At 39.3% G+C, this 23,277-nt stretch overlaps 1 protein-coding gene across 4 annotated transcripts in view; it reads right to left on the reverse strand.

The window, feature by feature from the left end:
• Mpp7 (MAGUK p55 scaffold protein 7) overlaps nucleotides 1–23,277 on the reverse strand; it is a 249,357-nt gene that overhangs the window by 71,072 nt on the left and 155,008 nt on the right. For 3 of the 4 annotated variants that reach the window (XM_050152712.1, XM_050152715.1, XM_050152711.1), the window contains 2 exons: nucleotides 9,909–9,986; nucleotides 7,108–7,188 (listed from right to left, as the gene is read on the reverse strand). In XM_050152712.1, the coding sequence (XP_050008669.1) occupies nucleotides 7,108–7,188; nucleotides 9,909–9,986 (159 nt within the window). The remainder of the gene's footprint in view (nucleotides 1–7,107; nucleotides 7,189–9,908; nucleotides 9,987–23,277) is intronic. The other variant, XM_050152714.1, reaches the window with a different exon arrangement.

Consider the following 23,277-nt stretch of genomic DNA (forward strand, 5'->3'; position numbering starts at 1 on the left):
GGGGGGAGGGGGAGAAGAGAGGGGGAGGGGGAGAAGATTGGGGGGAGGGGGAGGGAAATGGGAGGCTGGGAGGAGGCGGAAACTTTTTTTTCTTATTCTCAATAAAAAAAAAAGAAAGAAAAAAAAAAGAAATACTATAATCAAAATGCAAGTTAGAGAGAAAAGGGTTTATTTGGCTTATATTTCCACAGTACTATTCACAAAGGAGGTCAAGACAGGAACTTAAACAGGGCAGGAACCTGGAGACAGGAACTGGTGCAGAGGCTGTGGAGAAGAGCTGCTAACTTGCTTGCTCCTCATGACTTGCTCAGCCTGCTTTCTTTTCTTTTTTCTTTCCTTTCCTTTAGAAATGATGAATATTATTTTTTATTAAATTTTTTCATTTATTTTATATTCTAACCACAGCTTCCCCTCTCCTTTTCCCATTCCCTCTCCACACTTCTCCTCTGCCCCCTCCCCTACCTTTATTGGGTATCAACAAAGCATGGCCTATCAAGTTGAGGTAGGACTAAGCACCTCTCCTTGTATTAAGGCTGGGGGAGGCAAGTGAGCATTAGGAACAATTTTCCAAAAGCCAGTCAAAGTTTTAAGGACAGACCCTACTCCCACTGCTAGAAGTACCACAAAGAGACCAGGCACCCTGGTCCATAGTCTGTGAGCTCCCACAATGAGTAGGACAGCTGCTTCTGGGGTCCCCTTTTGATGACCCTGAGGCCCCTGACTCATATAATCCTTCCTCCCTATCCTCAACAGGATTGCCCAGGCTTGTTTCAGTAGCTGGCTGTGGATCTCTGTATCTGTTTCTATCAATTACTGGACAAAGCTCTCTGATGACAATTAGTTATCAATCTGAGTACAGGAGAGTATCTTTAGTTTAGGCTACCTATCCATTGCTAGGAGTCTTAGTTCGATCATCCTTGTAGAATTGTGGGAGTTTCTCATGTGTCAGGTTTCTACCTAACCTCAAAACGCCCCTCCCCACAACCAAGTTTTGCTGGGTATAGTAGTCTGAGCTGGCATCCATGATCTTTTAGTGTTTGCAAGATGTCTGGCCCAGGCCCTTCTTGATTTTACAGTCTCGATTAAGAACTCAGGTGTAATTCGGATAAGTCTGCCCTTATATGTTACTTGGCCTTTTTCCTTTGCAACTTTTAATATTCTTTCTTTATTCTGTATGTTTTTTGTTTATTATGTGTTGAGGGAACTTTTTTTAATAGTCCAGCCTATTTAGTGTTCTGTATGTTTCTTGTATCTTTATAGCGATGTCCTTCAGCTTGGAAAAGTTTTCTTCTATGGTTTATTGAAGATATTTTGTGCCGTTGAGCTGGGATTTTCCTTCTCCTATTCCTACTATTCTTAGGTTTGGTCTTTTCATGGTGTCCCAGATTTCCTGGATTTTTGTGTTAAGAACTTTTTAGGTTTAACATTTTCTTTGATTATTTTCTCGATTATATCTTCAATGCCCGAGATTCTCTTCCATTTCTTATATTCTGTTGGTGATGCTTGTATCTGTAGTTCCTGTTTGCTTACCCAGATTTTCCATTTCCAGAATTCCCTTGGTGTTTTTTTTATTGCTTTTATTTCCATTTTCAGGCATTTAACTGTTTCCTTTACCTACTTGATTGTTTTTTCTTGATTTTCTTGGCATTCTTTAAAAAAAAAATTATTGATCTCTTCAATTTTTTTATTTGCCTTCATACTTTAAAGGAATTTTTCATTTCCTCTTTAAAGACCTCTTATCATCTTCATAAAATTATTTTTAAGGTTGTTTTCTTGTGCTTCAGAGACATTGGAATGTTCAGGTCTTGCTGTTATAAGACTGGTGGGTTTTGGTGGTGCCATATTGCATTTTCTGTTATTGAATGTGTTTTTACACTGGTGTTTACGCATCTGTATTTGGGATGAATACAGGTCTAGGTGCTGATTCTTGCACTTGTCTTTGTTGAAAGGATGTTTGCTCCTTTGTTTTCTGTTCCCTCTCTGATCTTCTGGTTTAGGTAGCCAAGGGTTCTGGTGACTATCATTTCTTTAGGTCCAGAAGGGTGTCTCTGCTGATGTCTGTGGAGCCTTCAGTGCTTAGATCCAACCAGTCCTCCTGTGAAGATGAAGTCCTCGTCTGAAATTGTAGACAAGAATATGGAACCTAGTGGAGAGGTGATGTTCTTCTGACTTGTGTGGAATATACCTGGGCTTATGGAGTCTCCTGGAGCTGTAGGGAGGGACTGGCCATGGGGAGAATGATGAGGTGTGTGTGGTTGGATGGTGGAGTGGGTCTTGGGAAAACAGGATCCAGTGGGTGGTGGCAGTCCAGCCGGCAAGAAGGCTTGTGGGAAGTGCACCAAAGCAGTGGAATTCCACCAGAGTACCACTACTGTAGGGCCCAGCAGTCTTGCTGGTGCTGAGATGGGGAGTGGGGCACATGTACCCTGGGTCAGTCTGCTTTCTAATAGAGCACAGAACTACAGGCCCAGGGATGGCACCACCCATAATGGTCTAGGCCCTCCCCCATTAATCGCTAATTGAGAAAATGTCTTACAGCTCGATCTCAGGGAGGCATTTCCTCAACTGAGGCTCCTTTTTCTCTGATGACTCTAGCCTGTGTCAAATTGAATTACGAAACCATCCTGTATATACAAATATCTTCATACAAATAAATACACACATACAATACCCTGTGTCAAATTGACACACAAACCCAGCAAGTACAGACCTTCAAACAAATAAATACATACAAACAAACACACATATATGGGGAGGGGGTGACTTACAAAAGTACTATCAAGAAATAAAAATTCCAATGCTGCTTAATTTTCACTGAATTTAAATTACTTAAAATTCCCCAATGATGTAAGCACAGTGCTAGATAAATTTAAATATTTACTAATGATAAATATAAAAATCATTTACATAATATATTCATCATGTTTAAAACACTGCTCTTCTGTAGATATGTTTGTCTGTCTGTCTATATGTCTCTCTGCTTCCATGCTTGAGATTACTTCTCTGTTCTGTGATCCTATAATTAACATTTCCCTATTCATATATATGTGTATGTGTGCATACCTGTTGCAAGGTATCAACCCCCAGCATCAAAGATCCTAGGCAAATATGCTTCCACTGAACTACACACAAATATAACACATGCACACAAGTGCGCGCGCGCACACACACATACATACACTTAAGCCTTGACTCTATTTGGAATTCATTGTAGTATGGATTATCCATTATTCTCAACATTATGTATAGAGTTATGTCTCTAAAATGTCCCATGCCCTGTGTGAACCAGAGCCACAGGCATGTTATACTTGAGTCCTTTCAACAGACTCACAACTGGCTTTCCTCTTCAGTAGGACTTTTGCTTTCTCATTGTACTCTACACATGGAGGGATCCTGTCACTTTTCTACTTAAATCCTTTTGATGGATTTCCCCTACACTCAGAATGAAATCCAATTTTGGGGTTTTTTTGTTGTTGTTGTTTGCTTAAAAAAAATATTTATTTATTTATTTATTTATTTATTTATTTATTTATTTATTTATTATGTATACAATATTCTGTCTGTGTGTATGCCCACAGGCCAGAAGAGGGAACCAGACCCCATTACAGATGGTTGTGAGCCACCATATGGTTGCTGGGAATTGAACTCGGGATGTTTGGAAGAGCAGGCAATGCTCTTAACCCCTGAGCCATCTCTCCAGCCCCTGTTGTTTGTGTTTTGAGATAGGGTTTCTCTGTGTAGCTTTAGACCCTGTCCTAGAACTCATTATGTAGTCCAGACTGGTCTCGAACTCACAGAGATCCACCTGCCTCTGACTCCGGAGTTCTAGGATTAAAGGTGTGTGCCACCACCACATAGAAAAATGCTTACAACTAGGGTGGTCACATCATTCATCTCCCATAGAGTAGCCACTGAGGCAAAGGAAGACTGCTAAAAACAACACTGGAATTGCAGACAACACTGGGCAAGTTCAGCTTCAAGCTCTTGCCTCTCCTCTAACAGACAGTGCCTTCAGCCCAGGGGATCTTATTTTGCAGCTTCAACCTTTACAACCTCTTGTTATTAAGACTTTATGTCCTATTCAATTTTATTCAAAGCATTTGCTCTTCACATTCCACCCCCAATCCACTGTGGACATCTCTGCCCTCTTCTGTCTACCCCACCCCACCCTCAAGCCACTTTTTCAATCCAAACATGCGTTTCGTCATTCCACATCATCTGCTGTGTTTCTCTGCCCAAAGGGCACCTCTCCTACCAAATTCATTATTCAAACAGATCCTCTACAAGTTACACCCACAGGGTCTGCAGAGCACAAAGCAGGCACTAAATAGACATCTAAGAGACAATGGTTGAAGAATTATCTCATTTCACTTGCAAATTACCAAAGGTAATATAAAACTAACCCAAAGAAAATGTAGCAAGCATGTGGGATCTATATATTATTGTTCTATAGTGAGTGTGTATTTGATTGAGCATATCTTAGTATGTTTGGGAAAAAAAACTCTTACTACTCTGGAGATACATCTCAGGTCTCTCCTCCTCAATACTGTCAATTAAACAGTTAACAAACAACAGAAGTCTAAAATTAAGTAATTTCCTTTATCCACTAAAAATTTTAAAAGTCTTTACATTATATCAGAATTGTATAGATATTGTATTTCTCTATCTTGCTTCCCAAGATAATAGTAGAATTAAGTGGTTATATTTTTAAAAAACCTAAATTTTCTTTAAAAGATCGGCCTTTAAAAAGAATTACCCACAAATGTGACATTCAAGAAGTGATAGCTATATAAATTCCTTCAAGGAAACTAATGTCAAATGTTAAGACAACAAAAGAAAAATACTCGTCACAAGCCTGGCTGCTCACTGAAATACCATTTCTGGCTCCCACCCACTCTCCATGTATATTTCTTGAAAATACATCTTTCATGTTAACCATGCACTCAGGTTTTGGTCATATTGCTTTATAAAAATAAAAACTAGTCCCAGTCCAGCTGGTCTTGGTGAGTTCCCATTAGATCAGCCCCACCATCTCAGTGGGTGGGTGCACCCCTCGCGGTCCTGACTTCCTTGCTCATATTCTCCCCCCTTCTGCTCCTCATTTGGACCTTGGGAGCTCAGTCCAGTGCTCCAATGTGGGTCTCTGTCTCTATCTCCATCCATCGCCAGATGAAGGTTCTATGGTAGTGATATATAAGATATTCATTAGTATGGCTATAGGATCAGGCCATTTTTGGCTCTCTTTCCTCAGCTGCCCAAAAATCTAGCTGGGGACATCTCTCTGGACCCCTGGGAACCCCTCTAGAGTCAAGACTCTTGCCAACCCTAAAATGGCTCCCTTAATTAAGATATATACTTCCTTGCTCCCATATCCACCCTTCAAGGCCAGCTGGACAGGGACTGAAAAAGCATGGGATAAAACCGGACTCTCTGAACATGGTGGACAATGAGGGCTGTTGAGAAGCCAAAAACAATGACACTGGGTTTTGATCCTACTGCATGTACTGGCTTTGTGGGAGCCTAGCCTGTTTGGATGCTCACCTTCCTAGACATGGATGGAGGGGGGAGGACCTTGGACTTCCCACAGGGCAGGGAACCCTGACCACTGCTCTTTGGACTGGAGAGGGAGGGGGAGGGGAAAAGGGGTGGGGGTAGAGGGAAGGAAAAGGAAGGTGGGGAGGAGGCAGAAATTTTTAATAAAAATAAAATAAAATAAAAACTAAACAATCATCCATTTAACATATTTTCCACATGATAAAGTTTAATTATTCACTATGAAGTTTTACCATATAGATATTCACAATGCCATTGAATAACACAAATACTGTTTTCTATTCAGAATGATTCCATATTAGCTGACTTCACTTCAAACACTATTGGAGAGAATAGCAAAATTTTCATCTGAAACGCTGCTTTCAATTCTTAGCATTTTTGAACCAAGACAACAGTCTCACTAAGGAATTTAGCCAAGTTCTCACAGCTTACCACAGCCGGCCGTGGCTGATGGTAATTTCTTACAGGCAGTATAAAGCCAAATGAAGCAATCTTCAGAGCACTGCAAACCTTCTGGAAGCACCTTAACATCAAGCAACATTTGTTCCAATCTTATCCTCCTTTAGGCTTGGGTACCATTTATAGTCCATTTACTCTTTACAGTCATGGATTCGTACATTTTCTCTAGGGATAAGATATTACAGTTTATGCATGTTTTACTTCAACTCTGATGCATCACTATTTTTTTCTAAAAATGTAAACTTAAAAGCAAATGAGGTTGGCTCAAAAAGGCATTTCTCCCAGAAGTGTAAAATCAGGTTTTTCATCTTGAAGGAGTTGGTGGGTAATCAACAGGAACAAAATACATTTTATGAAATTCTAAAAAAAATATATATATTATTAAAAAAAATCTCAGTATTCATCCCAAAATAATCCATCATTTAATTATGGAATTCATATGAGACAATATTTTTATAAATAATGGCAACAGTGTTGTATCCAAATATATACAAGACTTTATACAACCAGATTTTGTGAATTCTTTTTTTTTTCCTTAGAAAAAGAGCAGGAAAACTATGATTCTCCTTCTCCAGATACATCCATCTGGAGGAAAGATAAGTGATAAAATTACATAGTTGGTGAAAACAAGCGACCTGAGGTCTGGTCACCAACGTTCTGCGATTAACTTATACTTGAAACTGCTCTGGCTCTATAACATGGAATGACATCATGAAACATGAACTGGTAAGAATAGGGAGTGGGAGATGCTAAGGAAGGAGGAAAAGAAATGTTGAAATCCTCCTGTAGTCAAGCACTGTCATCAACAGGCCAAAGTCACACCGTGTACTGTGCCCACTACAGCAAATGGAAACCTGATTTTCCAAGCAAATCAAACTTGTCAGTGCTGATTCTGAACTGCAGTTACAGTCCTGTACAGTTTAATTTCGTCATCATAATCTTTAAGAAGCTCAGTTCTTTCTCCTCACTATGATTTGGGGTATTGGGACACTACACCATTTGAAGGAGCATGTACGTGAAGATGCAGGCACAAAGTGCCTTGATCACAAGCCCCCTGAGCAGTAGTACCCTTTGAGAAGATGCAGGTGCTCTCACCTTCACGTTGGGTTTTGACAGCAGTTTCAGCAGCTCTCTCATCTCACTGCTTAGTGGCTTGTTCTGTAGCTCTTCAGCCAGCTGCAAGGGAGAGGACATGGATGTGAGTGACAGCTCGCAGAACACCATCAGGTTCACTGTGTCACGACTGACTCTGGTTTGCTCAGTGCCATTGCTTTCAAGAGCTTCAGGATAAGTCAGCAGGAAAAGAAGCAGACCATCAGCCCGTGCTCTTCTTTCCAGGCCCACAGCAGACCATATCCAATCCTACGCCGAGTGCAGCTGGAGCAATACCATCAGTCAGTTCACCTTCTGATTTACTGCCAGGAGGGCAAATCCCAGACTTCATCTGCGTGAATGCTCTTCTGCACGCAGACAAAGGGCCATTTGTATAAAGGACTGGATCAGCTTTGACAGTGCACAAAGAAGAAAAAGAGACAGCTTCTGAATGAGGTGGTGAAATCCTCAGGACTTCTAGAAACCCACAGTAGTTGTGCTGTTCAGAGCTGGGGTAAAAAGAATTCGAATGCTCCTCACAGAATCAATGGCCTGCAGCTTTTACTGTTTCTGTACACAGTCTTGGCTCATAGTTAACAGTCTACGAAGTCTATTTACTACGAGCCAAGTTCACCATGAATGCATATCAGCTCATAACAACTCTGGTACCAACAATATCAGTGGTACTTTTCTGTAACCATCAAGAAGGCCTACCTGTGGGTTCAAAAGAAAAGACTGGAATTTTGAACCTGATGTTCTCACCATAAAGAAGCATGCTGAGGTGGCAAACAGGCTTGAGTTGATCCTTATGAAATGTGTATGTGTGTGCAAAGGTACTAAACCACACCCATAAATATATTTAATCACCATTTTCTGATTATAAACAAGGTAAAATATAAAAAGAGAACTTCCTAGCAAAATTACTAGTCAATTTTAGGCTATAAGAAATAGACACACACACACACACACAAGAACAAGATTCAAACAGCACAAAAAAGTTTAGAATCATGAAATTTATGGTGTGTTATTAGAATATATATTCAATATCTCTTCTTAAAACACAACATGGAACCAACATTTGCCCCTATTACCCCCACCATGCTGGCAGGACAAGGTGGTTCTTAGCTATGGGAGAGGAGCTTTCTGTAGATGTACAATATATGGAATGTACAAAAGAAACAATCAGATGAAACTGATAGATTTATCAATTGTACTAACCTATGCAAGCAGCTCTTTACTCTTACATACATGTGTTTTAACATTAGATCCACTACTCCAGTGAATTAAATGCCATAGTTTATCACAATGACACAGATTCTAATGTGTGTTTATTTCTGGAGACTATGGAGCGTGAGTCCATGGCATCGCATCTGCTTGCTACGCACTCTGATGCCAAGTGATAGTCCCTGCTTTGGATTCTTTTCAGTTAACAAACAAAAGCAAAACTGGGGGCTGGAGAGAAGGCTCCGCAGTGAAGAGTGTCTATTGCTCTTCCAGAAGACCTGAGTTTGATTCCCAACACCCACATCAGGCAGCTCACAACCACTTGTAACTTTGGGGGACTGGACACCTTTTTCTGGTGCCTGCAGGCATACACATATGCCTGTGCACACATGCCTGCATGTACACACACACACACATACACACACACGTGTGACACACACAAATAAAAAATGGTAAAAATAAATCTTTAAAATAAGTTGCTATCTTTTGATTGGGAGGAGGCATTTGTTTTCACACAGGCATTTCCAAACCTCTCTATGCTCTGTGTTTTCATAGTGGTTTTTAAGGTTTATTCGAGTTGCAACTGCAGCAACTCATACGACTATCTTTACATCTTTATTCACCTTTAAAAAGTCTGGGTTCTATGTTACACAAGTATACTTCTTTATGTGACATGTTAAAACAAACTTGTGTCTGCAGAGAAACAAGAGGGACAAGCCTGGGGCTAATCAGATCTGCTCGGATGTTATAGTTGCAAAGGCTTTATTTCATGTATGAGGGTCTAGAAATCTGCTCTGGCAGATATTGAATAGTTTGTGATCTAAGACCCTGACATTCTGCAACACTGAATTATAGTTTGATTTATACAATGAAAGCACAACTGAAGAGCAACAAATAAGCTGGACTCATCACTCCCACACACCAGCACACACACCCCTGTCTAGCTGTGCGCCCTTACAGCTTATCCAGGCGTGTTGTCAATTCATCCGAGGCTGAGAGTTAGCAGGAGAAATCAGCAAGTGAGTTCTCCTTCCCCAGGTTTAAAATAAAATTATAGCGACAGGAAATTAACTACTCCATCAATGCCAAATGCTTCTAAATTTATTTTTTGGTTATGAAGGTAATTTGGAATAGTCTAATATCCATAAATCATTACTATACTCCATAATCCATTTTAAAAACAATCCTGCCTTTTATGGATTTAATATGCCCAATTCCTTTCCTAGTATCTGTCATTTTTGGTACTGTCAGCAATGTAACTATCTCATTTGTCTTTATTTCTCCAAAGCATTCTCCTTGTGTGACTTTCACAGAACACTGATGCCAGACAGCTTTTTACTGCATAAAATTTGAAGCCTACAATTTCTATTACTTAGTCACCAAGGCATAATACTAGGATAGCTTCAGGTACAAATTTAGAAAAAGAAAGTGGATAGGAATCTACACAGCATCAGCACATGCTTGGCGATGACAGGGATTTGGGAAACATTTGTGACTTCTTCCACCTTTCACTTAAAGGGTCACACACATCTGCCTGCCACGGGGTAAGTCCTGCTTGGAATCAAGAAAGGCACACTTACATCATCAGCCAGGGCTGCTGCCCCATGTAGAATGGGCACTGGACTCTGCTTCTCATAGTAGTGAAGTTTTTCATGAATCTGGAAGAAAATGAGAGCAGTATGAGTTCACCTGCTGGCAAAGAATCATAAATACCTAAATACTTTCACTACTGTGAAGAGAATTAGATCTCCCCAAATTTGTAAAGTCATGTGTTCAAATCAACCTAGAAAATGGAAGATGTGTCTATAATCCATCAATTACTACCAAGAATCAAATGGCAAAAGCATCCTCAAACAAAGCACGTAAAAGCACTAAACCTCTGCTTCTCCTCCTAAACAGAGCCCACTGTTTGTGAGCTACACTACCTCAATATTTCAAGTTTTATTTATAGCTTATACTCCCACAAAACAGCAACAAAGATAAGCAATCTAGCAGCCCCAGTCCGACTGGCTGGACTGCAGAGGTGGCAAAGTGGGGAAAGCAGGCTCTGAGGGCTAATGAAGCCAGGCACATATGTACCTTACCCAGGATGGGTTCTGACAACCTACCTCTCCACCATAACTGTTGTCACTGCCCCAAATCAAATCTCAAAGAAACTAAAGGGATTTCCCTTGAGCTCAAACATCTTCACTGTTTAGGTTGATAACACCATGCTCCAAACTACAAATAACAGGTAAATAATATTACAAAGTAAAACCAATCTGGCTGCCAGATCTCATCACCATGACCCAAGAGACACGCACAAGAATGTATGCAGAATTAAACAACCAAGTTTCCTTAAAAATATTTGGGCTGGAGAGATGGCTCAGCAGTTAAGAGTGCATACTGCTCTTGCAGCAGACTGATGGGGGAGAGTCTTCTGTTTTGTGTTAATTTCATTGGTTAAATAAAGAGACTGCCTTGGCCCTTTAATAGGACAGAAAATTAGGTAGGGGAGTAGACTGAACAGAATGCTGGGAGAAAGAAGCTGAGTCAGGCAGTCACCATGATTCTCCCATTCCAGACAGATGCAGGTTAAGATCTTTCCTAGTAAGCCAGCTCGTGGTGCTACACAGAATATTAGAAATGGGTTAGAAATGGTTTAGTTCTAAAGTATTTTAAATGCTAAGGAAAATACATAAATGAGGATGATCACTTCACATACTGATCAAAGAAGGTTTCACTTCCTATACCACAACATATTTTAAAAGATTTATTTTATAATTTTATGTCTATATGTGTGGATGTGTTTGTTTATGTGGGCATGTGTATGTATCAGGGCCATGGAGGCAGAGGTGGTGCAGCTAGAGTTTCAGATGGTTGTGAGATACCTTATGTGTTTGCTGGGATTTCCACTTGAGTCTGCTATTGTGTGGAGTGGCGGGCCGCTTCCCACCGCTTAGCTCCCAGCCACCGGCTAGCTCTACCCAAAATAATTACACAGAAACTGTATTCTTTTAAACACTGCTTGGCCCATTAGTTTTAACCACTTATTGGCTAGCTCTTACATATTGAAATTAGATAATTCCGTGTAATTATTTTGGGTAGAGCTAGCCGGTGGCTGGGAGCTAAGCGGTGGGAAGCGGCCTGTCACTTCACACAATAGCAGACTCAAGCGAAAATCCCAGCAAACACATAAGGTATCTCACAACCATTTGAAACTCTAGCTGCACCACCTCTGCCTCCATGGCCCTGATACATGCACATGCCCACATACACAAACACATCCACACATATAGACATAAAATTATAAAATAAATATTTTAAAATATGTTATGGTATAGGAAGTGAAACCTTCTTTGATCAGTATGTGAAATGACCATCTTCATTTATGTTTTTTCCTTAGCATTTAAAATACTTTAGAACTCACTTTAGCTTATTCTTGCTTATAGTTAAGAAAACTATTCTCTCCTGTGTTTGAAAAACAATGTCTCACCATCTCCTGCTAATTATAGTTGAAGTTAGCCAACCCCTTGTAGGAGTCTGCAAGAAAGATTTTCTTTTGATTGACTAGACGTTCCTGCTGAGAGCAGATCCTATTACTTTTGGCAATATGGTATAAAAGGTAGGACATCAGGGAAAGGTTTGCGAGAGTTATGGCATTACCAGAATGGGCAGAGTAAATTGTTTTTGAATTTAATATCTTGGAGCATTTAAAGTTTAAGTGTTTATCACAAATTGTAAAGAATGTAAAAAATGGAATAATTTTTAGGAAACCAGAAAATTGTGATTTAAAACAAAACTCAGGCATCCTGAGAGCTAAATTTATTTTATTTAAACAATTATCTAGCACTAGTCTGCAGGACACTCACTACCTTAAAGTTGTATAAAACTCATCTAGCTTTACTATAGCCACTTCTCAGAATGCTTTCTGCAAAAGTGAATACTTAAGAGGCACATCTTTAATCCCAGCACTTAGTAGTAACACAAGGTCAAGGTCATCTTCAGCTATACAAAGTGTTTGAGGATACAATTGTCTCAAAGAAACAAATAAAAGAAGGTTCATTTTTATGTGCAACAATTTTTCCCCCAGTAAACTTTCTTCTTTATTACAAAAATACTAAAAGTCTAGTGGAGTAAAGATATTAGATTGACAGTAAGGCCCCTAAAGGAGGAATGTAAGTAAATCCTCAAAGCAACATAGCTTTAAAGAAAATAATAACATGTATGTTAGTATGCTGAGCGGGAGAACAAGAGTAGCTGCTAGAAAACGCAGGTAATGAACTGAATCTGAAAGAGAAGTGCATACTGTAAGAAGACATCACATGAATGAAAGGTTAAATAAACCTCAGCTGTGAATGGACTTCATAAATATATTGAGCTGTACATTTTTCTCTGCTTCCCTCCCTCCCTCTTCCTACCCTTCAGCCATCTCCCAAGGTCCCCATGCTCAAAATTTCCTCAGGAGATCTTGCATTTTATACTTCGCATGTAGATTAAAGCTATATAAGTCTCTCTTAGTATCCTCATTGTTGTCTAGGTTCTTTGGGATTGCAATTTATAGGTTGGTTTTCTTTACTTTATGTTTAAAAACCACTTATTAATGAGTACATATGATAATTGTCTTTCTGGGTTTGGGTTACCTCACTCAAAATGATGTTTTCTAGTTCCATCCATTTGCCTGCAAATTTAAACATTTTTTTCTGCTGTGTAGTACTACATTGTGTAGATGTACCACATTTTCCTTATCCATTCTTCAAGTCGAGGGACATTTCGGTTGTTATTTAGGTTGTTTCCAGGTTCTGGTTATTTCAAACAATGCTGCTATAAACATAGTTGGACATATATCTTTGTGGCACAATTGAGCATCCTTTGGATATATAGCCAAAAGTGGTATTATTGGGTCTTGAGGAAGGTTGTTTCCTAATTTTCTGAGAAACTGCCACAATGACATCCAAAGGGGCTGGAACAGTTTGCACTCCCACCAGCAATGAAGAAGTGTTCCTTTTACCCCACAACCTCTCCAGCATAAGCTGTTATCAGTGTTTTTTATCTTAGTCATTCTTACAGGAGTAAGATGGAATCTCAGATTTGTTTTGATTTGCATTTCTCTGATGACTAAGGATGTTGAACATTTTCTTAAATGTATTTCAGTCATTTTAGATTCCTCTGTTAAGAATTCGCTGTTTAGGTCTGTATTCCATTTTTTTATTGGAGTATTTGTTCTTTTGATGACCAATTTCTTAAGTTCTTTGTATATTTTGGAGATCAGACCTCTGTCTGAGTGGGGTTGGTGAAGATCTTTTCCCATTCTGTTAGGCTGTCATTTTGTCTTGTTGACCATGTCCTTGGTTTTACAGAAGCTTTTCAGTTTCAGGAGGTCCTATTTATTAATTGTTTCTCTCAGTGTCTGTGCTACTGGGATTATATTTAGGAAGTGATCTCCTGTGCCAATGAGTTCAAATGTACTTCTGACTTTCTCTTCTATGAGGTTCAGTGTGGCTGGCTTTATGTTGAGGTCTTTGATCCATTTGGACTTGAGTTTTATGCATGGTGATGGATACGGATCTGTTTTCATTCTTCTACATGTTATGCCAGAACCACTTGTTAAATATGCTTTCTTTTTTCCATTTCATATTTTTTGCTTCTTTGTCAAAAATCAGGAGTTCCTAGGTGTGTGTATTAATACCTGGGTCTTCATTCAGTTCCATTGGTCCTCCTGACTGTTTTTTTTTTCTTCCAATACCAGGCTGTTTTCAGTACTGCAGCTCTGTAGTAGATTTTGAAGTCAGGGATTGTGATGCCTCCAGAATGTCTTTTATTATACAAGATTGTTTCAGCTATCCTGGGTTTTTTGCTTTTCCATATGAAGTTCTTTTGAGGTCTGTGAAGAATTTTGCTGGGATTTTGATGGACATAGCATTGAATCTGTAGATTGCTTTTGATAAGATTGCCATTTTTACTTTGTTAATTCTACCCCCAAAACTATGGGAGATCTTTCCACCTTCTGGTGTCTTCTTCAATTTCTTTCTTCAGAGATTAAAGTTCCTGTCATACAAGTCTTCCATTTGTTCGGTTAGAGTTACTCTGAGATATTTTATGTTACTTGTGGCTATTGTGAAAGGTGATCTTCCCCTGATTTTTTTCTCAGCCCATTTATTAACTGTGTATAGGAGGGCTACTGATTTTGGTTTTTTTTTGTTTGTTTGTTTTTTCTGTTTTAGTTAATCTTGTATCCTGCTACATTACTGAAAGTGTTTATGAGCTGTATAAATTCCTTGGTAGAATTTTTGGGTTCACTTATGTAAACTATCATATCATATCATGAGAGTTTGAATTCTTCTTTTAGGATTTGAATCCCCTTGATCTCCTTTTGCTGTATTATTGCTCTTGCTAGGACTTCAAGAACTCTATTGAATAGATATGGAGAGAGTGGGCAACCTTGTCTTGTTCCTGATTTCAGTGGGATCGCTGGGAGTTTCTCTCCATTTAGTTTGATGTTGACTTGCTGTATATTGCCTTTATTATGTTTAGGTATGTTCCTTGTATCCCTGCTCTCTCTAAGACCTTTATCATGAAGGGATGTTGTATTTTTTCAATAGCTTTTTCAGCACCTAATGAGATGATCATGTGGTGTTTATTTTTCAGTTTGTTTATATAGTGGATTACATTGACAGATTTTTGTATGGTTGAACCATCCTTGCATCTCTGGGATGATGGTTGTGATGTGCTCTTGCATTCAATCTGCCAGTAGTTTATTTAGTATTTTTGCATCAATGTTCATGAGTGAGATTAGTGTGTAACTCTCTTTCTTAGTAATGTCTTTCTGTTGTTTGGGTATCAAGGTAATTGTAGCCTCATAAAAAAAGTTTGGCAATTTTCCTTTTGTTTCTATTGTGAGGAACAATTTGAGGAGTGTTGGTATTAGTTCTTTGAAACTCTTGTAGAATTATGAGCTTAAACCATCTGGTCCTAGGCCTTTTTTTTTTTAATTGGGAGACTTTTGATGACTGTTTCTATTTCTTCAAATAGGTCTCTTTAATTTGCTTATCTGGTATTGATTTAATTTTGGTAGGTGATATTTATCCAGAAAGTCCTTTAAGTTTTCCAATTTTGTGAAGTACCAGCTTTCAAAAGATGACCTGATGATTCTCTGGATTTTATTTTTGTGTGTGTGTATGTTTGTGTCTGTTGTTATATCTCCCTTTTCATTTCTGATTTTGTTAATTTGAATGTTCTCCCTCTGCCTTTTGGTTAGTTTCGATAAAGGTTTGTCTGTTTTATTGATTTTCTTGAAGAACCAACTCTTTGTTTCATTGATTTTGTATTGTTTTCTTTGTTTCTATTTTGCTGATTTCAGCTCTCAATTTGATTATTTCCTGCCATCTAGTTCTCTTTGGTGAGTTTGCTTCTTTTTGTTTTAGAGTTTTCAAATATTCTGTTAATGCAATAGTGTATGATTTTTCCAGCTTCTTATTTATGCATTTAGTTCTATTAGCTTTCCTTTTAACACTGCTTTCATTGTGACCCATAAATTTGGGTATATTGTGTGGTCATTTTCATTAAATTTTATAAAGTCTTTAATTTATCCTTTTATTTTTTCCTTGACCTATTGATGACTCAGGTGAGCACTATTTAATTTCCATGTGTTTGTGGGGTTTCTGGAATTAGTGCTGCTGTCGAATTCTAATTTTCAGCTATGGTGATCTGGTAAGATACATGGGGTTATTCTATTTTTTTGTACCTGTGGAAGTTTGCTTCGTTACCGAGTATGTGGTCAATTTTTGAGAAGGTTCCATGAGGTGTTGAGAAGAAGATATATTCTTCTATGTTTGAATGGAATATTCTATAGATGTCTGCTAAGTCCATTTGAGTGATAATATCAGTTAGTTCTCTTATTTCTTTGTTAACTTTTTGTCTGACTGACCTGTCCGGTGATGAGAGTGGAGTGTTGAAGTCTCCCACTATTAATGTGTGGGATTTAATGTATGATTTAAGCTTGAGAAGTGTTTTGTTTACGTATGAGGGTGCCCTTGTATGAGGGGCATAGATGTTCAGTACTGAGATTTCCTCTTGATGGATTTTTCCTGTGACTAATATGAAATGTCCTTCTTTGACTCTTTTGATTGATTTTAGTTTGAAATTCATTTTGTTAGATATTAGGATAGCTACATCAGCTTGTGTCTTAGGTCCATTTGATTGGAATATATTTTCCCAACCCTTTACTCTGAGGTGATGTCTGTCTTTGAGGTTGAGATGTGTTTCTTGTGCGCAAAAGAAGGATGGATTCTGTTTTTGTATCCAATCTGTTAGCCTGTGCCCTTTTATAGATGAGTTGAGTTCATTTATATTAAGAGATAATAATGACCAGTGTTTGCTATGTCCTGTTAATTTAGTTTTCATTGTTGGTAATATTACTTTGTGTATTTTTCCCATCTTTGGAATTTGCTGCTGTGAGATCATCAATTGTCTGTGTTTTGTTGATGTAGCTAATTTTCTTGGTTGGAGTTTTCCTTCTAGTACTTTGTGTAGGCCTGGATTTGTAGCTAGGTATTAGTTAAATCTGGTTTTGTCATGGAATATTTTGTTTTGTCCTTCTATGGTGATTGAAAGTTTTGCTGGATACAGTAGTCTGGGCTGGCATCTGTGGTCTCTAAATGTCTGCATAATGCTTGACCACGACCTTCTGGCTTTCATTGTCTCCAGTGAGAAGTCAGGTATAATTCTGATAGGTCTGCCTTTATATATTACTTGGCCTTTTTCCTTTGCAGCTCTTAATATTCTTTCTTTATTCTGTATGTTTAATGTTTTGATTATTATGTTTTTAGGGGACTTTTTTTGATCTAGTCTATTTGGTGTTCTGTATCTTCATAGACATATTTTTCTTTAGGTTGGGAAAGTCTTTGTCTATGATTTTTTGTTAAATATATATTTTGTGCTTTTGAGTTGAACTTCTCCTTTTTCAATATCTAGTATTCTTAGGTTTGGTCTTTTCAAAGTGTCCTATACTTCCCGGATATTTTGTGTTAAGATTCTGTTAGATTTAATGTTTTCTTTGACTAATGAGTCTACTTCCTCTATTGTATCTTCAGCACTTGAGATTCTCTCTTTCATCTCTTGTATTCTGCTGTTTATATTTGCATTTGTGGTTCTTAGTCGTTTCCTCATGATTCTGTTTCTATAATTCCCTTGGCTTATGTTTTCTTTTTTGCCTCTATTTCAGTTTTCAAGTCTTGAATAGTTTCTTTCATATGTTTGATTGCTTTTTCTTGGTTTTCTTTAAGGGATTTACTGATGTCTTCCAGTTTTCTGTTTGCCTTTTCCTCCATTTCTTTGAGGAAATTTCTCATTTCCTCTTTAAAAGTCTCAAACATTCTCCTGAAGTTATTTTTTAGGCTATTTTCTTCTGTTTCATCTATATTTTGTTGTTCAATTCTTGCTGTTGTAGGGTCTCTAGATTGTACTGGTGTGTTGCTCTTTGTGGTGTTGCATGTTTTCTTACCTTTTCTAATCAATTTTCACACAATTGGTATGGTTGAGGCTGTCTGTGACTCTGGTGATTAATCTTTTAGGTGCCAGTAGATGGTTGTTCCTCATGGTCCCAGTACTAGTTACACCACTGGACACTCCAAATTTCTGGAGGTCGTTCAATGCTCCTGGGGTTCGCTCCTCTCCAGTGGAGTTTGCTGTCCCAGGCCTATTCTGGTCTAGGTTGCCATCTCAGACCTGTTTCTGAAAATGTTCCTGGTCTGGATCTGCTGCTGCAAGATCCCTGGCTTGGGGTTGGTCCTGCAAAGGTCTCTGGCTTTGATCTTCTCCCTCAGAGATCCCAGACCAGCTCAGTTCTACTCCCTCAGAAGTCCCAGACTCACAACTGGATCCACAGAGTTTACTGGCTCCTGCCTACTCTCTTGGAGATCCCAGAATGACGCCCTGACCTGCAGCGGTCCTGGCTCAGGCCTACTCCCTCGGAGGTCCCAGACTCAGGCCCAGACCCACAGGGATCCTAGCTCATGTCTAGTCTCTCAAAGATCCCAGATTCATCCCAGACCCGCAGCAGTCTCTGATTCCGGCCCACTCACTCAGCAGTTTCTCCCCTGTACCTGCTCCTATGGAGTTTTCTATCTTAGATCTGCTCTGGCCCAGGTCACTGGCTCAGTCCTGCTCTTGTGGAGCTCACTGCCTCAGGTGTGCTCTGACCTAGGTTGCTGGCTCAATCTTAAACCTGTGGAATTTGTTGCCGCAGGCACACTCTGGCCCAGGTTGCTGGCTCAGTCTTATATATTAGAGTTCCATGCCTCAAGCCTGCTCTGGCCTAGATCTCTGAATGGACTTCCTTGAAAGCAACAAGTTTACTGTATTCCAGGAATCCCCAAGTTCTTTGAAATACTGTTTGTCAAACTGGTCCAACACAACTCTGCATATTTGTTTTGTGAGCTTCCCGTCTGATTTGCTTTCAGCCAAATCAGCATGCCTGAGCTTGCAAACTACCATTCTTTCGAGGAATTTTCCCAAGAACAAAGAGAAACACCACACTTCTGGGTTCTGCTAGGAGGCCACGTGTTGCCTTCATGCAACCAATTTTGAAAGAAAGCTACAGTCACCTACAAATGAACACATTTTAAAGTAAATGTTCTGTTTTAGTAATGAAATCTGGTGTCGATATCTGATGTTAGTTACACATGTAACCTGCAATGAAGCTTCAATCATCAAATGATGCATGGAACTTAGTAATTGTCATGCTGCCATTGAAACTAAACTCCTCCTTGACTGTACAGAGGCATTTGAACTGGTGGAAAGGCATTGCCACCATAACCATCTGGATGCAATTAAATAAGTTATTCCTGTGATCTCTCACTTGGTTTCTTTTTATTTTAAGACTGATTCTTGCTCAGGCCTTGTTTAAGAAGCCACTTTTGTGAGACTTCATTACTAGCTGCTGACATTTGAACAAAAATGGCCCCAATAGACAGGCCAATGTGCACTGGGATGGAGGCTCACAAACTCTCAACCCTATGCAAAGAACTGTAGGCAAGTAATGAGTGCTGAGAGCAAGAGAAAGTCTTCCGCAGAGAAGAGCATACCAACTGGTTATCCAATACCAAATAGTCAGCCATGAAGGCATATATTTAACAGCAGCATTATACAGACTGAGCAAGTTATATTTATATATTTAGGAATACACACACACACACACACCACCACCACCACCATCAACAACAATTAAAGAAAAAGAGGCCTTGACTTCAAAAGAACAAAGAACAGGGTACTTGGGAGGGTTTAGAGAGAGGAAAGGAAAAAGGGAAATGTTATTATAATCTTAATTTTTAACAGTTAAAAAAAAACAAAATAAACACTGGTGTAGAAGGAACTGCGGGCCGCTTCCCACCGCCTGGCTCCCAGCTGCCTGGCTAGCTTATGCCCCAAAATAACAACACACAAATTGTATTCATTTAAACACTGCTTGGCCCATTAGCTCTAGCCTCTTACTGGCTAACTCTCATATCTTGCTTTAACCCATACCTAATAATCTGTAGCACCACGAGGTCGTGGCTTACCAAGAAGATTCTAGCGTACGTCCATCTTGGGCCAGAGCTTCATCGTGTCTGACCCAAAGAGGAGAGGCATGGCAATTGCCTCACTTCCTCCCAGCATTCTGTTCTGTCTACTCCACCCACCTAAGGGCTGGCCTATCAAATGGGCCAAGACAGTTTCTTTATTAACCAATAACCTTCCTCCATCACACTGGTATTGCTTGCTTGATAATTTTTCTCCAGTGCTCCTAGTGTTCTACTAACAGTGCACTCTTGAACACATAGAAACCTCTCTGCTTACCTTCTTCTAGTTTGCTGTCGTTTGCACCATTTGTTTCCACAGATAAGGTCTCTCATAATCCTGACTGGCCTCAAGCTGGCAGGCTCCTGTTTGAGCTCCCAAGCCCTGGAATTACAGGTGTGCACCACTACCCTGGCTACTTTATTTATATAAAATATAGATGTGAGGTATAGGGCAATTCTGATTATTAAATGCCAGGAAGAGTTGGAAATTAGTAGGATTGGGGGTACTTCAATTTTTTCAAGCAATAATGGACCCCCCCTTTTTTTATAAGTAATGAGAATGTCAAGGGTTGGGGTGGGGGAAGACAATTTAAAAAAGGAAAGTTTAAGTCCCCAGATACAACAAAACCATTTGCAAGAGCCACAGAGACAGCTGTATGCTCCGTCTTCAAATCTGATGATGCTAACAGTCTATGTTTGGGCCTAAAAATAAAACTGATGAGAATCGATACCATTTTAATATGATACGTCATTGCTTCACCTAATAAGTGTACACTATCATGTGAACTCAGAATTATAAATTCATCAAGAATATTTAAAAGTATTTGATTTTACCCACTGTATTTTGAGCAAACATTGCTATACTATACTTTTACTGTGCTGTGGAATTCCTCTGTTTTATTTCTCTTTAGAATTTCACCATTTATCTTCTTGAGGCCAATATTTGCTTTCTGGCACTGTCTTTATTGAGTCTAAGTGCTCAGTGTTATATTTATTAATGTGTTGATTTTATCCTCAACTTAACACACTGAAGAGTCACCTGAAAAGAGAAAACCTCATTGGAGGTACTGCTCAGATCAGACTGGCTTGTGGGAATGTCTATGAGAGACTGTGTTGATTACAGATTGATGTAGGAGGACCCAACCCACTATGGGTGAACCTATTCCTAGGCAGGTGGATCTGGGCTGGTTTTGGGCATGAACAACAAAACTAGGTAGTAAGCAGCATTCTCCACCATGAAGAAGTTCAGTTCTTCCTTGAGTTACTGTGGTGACCTAGTGATGGTGTGTGACCTGAATATATGTATTGAAATACACCTTTCCTCTCTAAGTTGTTGCTAATCATGGTGTTTATTACAACAGAATTGTAACTAGAACAACTGGTTCTAAAATGTGGAAGTGTTTTATCTTTTCACGTGTTTTGAAAACACCTGCATTACATTCTCCTGATTCAGACCTAATGCTGGTCTCAGAATCAATGGGTCTGATGTGTTTTGGAGAGGCACTTTCCTGTCCAACTTGATTTCTTCCCATCTGGTTAGTGTAATTTCTCTCTTTCGAGGCTCCTCTCTCTTCTGCAGAAAACAGTACATCCTAGAGAACAACTCATTTCTCATCTGGCCTTTTAAAATTTATCTATCTAAGATAAGATACCCCCCCAGTTTATATTGCATTTATTGGATTATTGACAGACGTGTGGACAATGCAAAGGCAGATGCATCATTAAAACCTCTTCAAGCATGGATGATGACTAATGAAAGCTAGGATCCCAGAGCCCATAGCATGACCTGAATATAGCTTGGCAACTTGAAGGGTTTCCCCTACTAGTCTGTTTTCACTACTATATGACCTTCAGGAGGAAGGGACTTTGCAAATCTTTTAAATTTCAGGGATTCTTGAGACGTGTGGGTTGTTCACTTACAAATCTTAATAGGTCAACCTTTAGAGATTCTTGAGTTTTAACGAGCTTCCCTCCAAGATGGAATGTTGTACTTCAGAACAAATTACTAATCAAAAGTTTATTTCTTTCTTTTAGATGGGAGGTATATGTTTTCTATATGACTTAATTGCCAGAGCAAAATGATAATGCAATTATCAAAAGACTGACACCCTCTTTTGATTCTTTCTGTTGAAATCATTGCTTAGCATTTTCAAAAACAGATCAATATTGATCAAGTACCCCAATGTGTGTTGACAGTGGTTGGAGTTAAGAACATTGGTTTCACTGGCCATCTGTTCATTGACATCGGGCATGTACAACTTAACGACCCTCTATGTATGGGCTGTCTTTTTGGTTTTTTTTTTGTTTGTTTTTAATTGATTTTTATTGAGCTCTACATTTTTGTTTAACATCCTTAGTCATCAGAGAAATGCAAATCAAAATAACTCTGAGATTCCATCTTACACCTGTTAGAATGGCCAAGATCAATAACACTAATGACAACTTATGCTGGAGAGGTTGTGGGGGAAAGGGAACACTTCTGCATTGCTGGTGGGAATGCAAGCTGGTACTTTGGATGTCATTGTGGTAATTTCTCAGAAAACTAGGAAATAACCTTCCTCAAAACCCAGTAATACCACTTTTGGGTATATATCCAAAGGATGCTCAATCGTGCCACAATGACATGTGCTCAACTATGTTCATGGCAGCATTATTTGTCATGGCCAGAACCTGGAAACAACCTAAATGCCCTTCGACCGAACAATGGGTAAGGAAAATGTGGTACATTTACACAATGGAATACTACATAGTAGAAAAAAAAACAACATCTTGAATTTTACAGGAAAATAAATAAAACATCATTTGAGTGAGGAAAGACAATTATCTCATGTACTTACTCATAAGTGGTTTTTAAACATAAAGCAAAGAAAGCCAGCCTATAAAACACAATCCCAGAGAACATAGACAACAATGTGGACACTAAGAGAGACTTACATTGCTCTAATCTGCATGGGAGTAGAAAAAGACAAGTTCCCCGGTGGGCGGAACCTACCGACGCACGGCGGGCAACACAGCTGGCACAGCGGCTGGGACTAGCAGGTACTGGTACAGTGGCAGGCAACGCAGGCGGCAGGGACCTGCTCAACACCTAGAGCAGATCACCCCAGGACAATTAAATCAAAGAGGTAGGCCTTTGGTTGGCGAGGTCCCTGGCAAACAGGGAACCTGGTTCTTTTCCTGAAGACCCGTCTGAGGGGTGAGAGGGATCTTGGCCCCTGGCAGGAGCCAGGAAACAGAACGAGGGAATTTTGTAAGAGGAGCCTCTGGCCAGCAGGGAAATCTGTTCTGGTTTTAAAAGACAAATTAGAGAGCATCAGTAGGAGGAGATGGGCAGGCGCCAAGGCAAAAATTCACCCAATAATCTGAAAAACAACATGAAAGCACCAGAACCCAATGATCTTACAACAGAAGG

Source organism: Alexandromys fortis, unplaced genomic scaffold, assembly GCF_014885135.2.
Source record: "Alexandromys fortis isolate MF-2015 unplaced genomic scaffold, M_Fortis_MF-2015_v1.1 scaffold_54, whole genome shotgun sequence".
Taxonomy (NCBI): domain Eukaryota; kingdom Metazoa; phylum Chordata; class Mammalia; order Rodentia; family Cricetidae; genus Alexandromys; species Alexandromys fortis.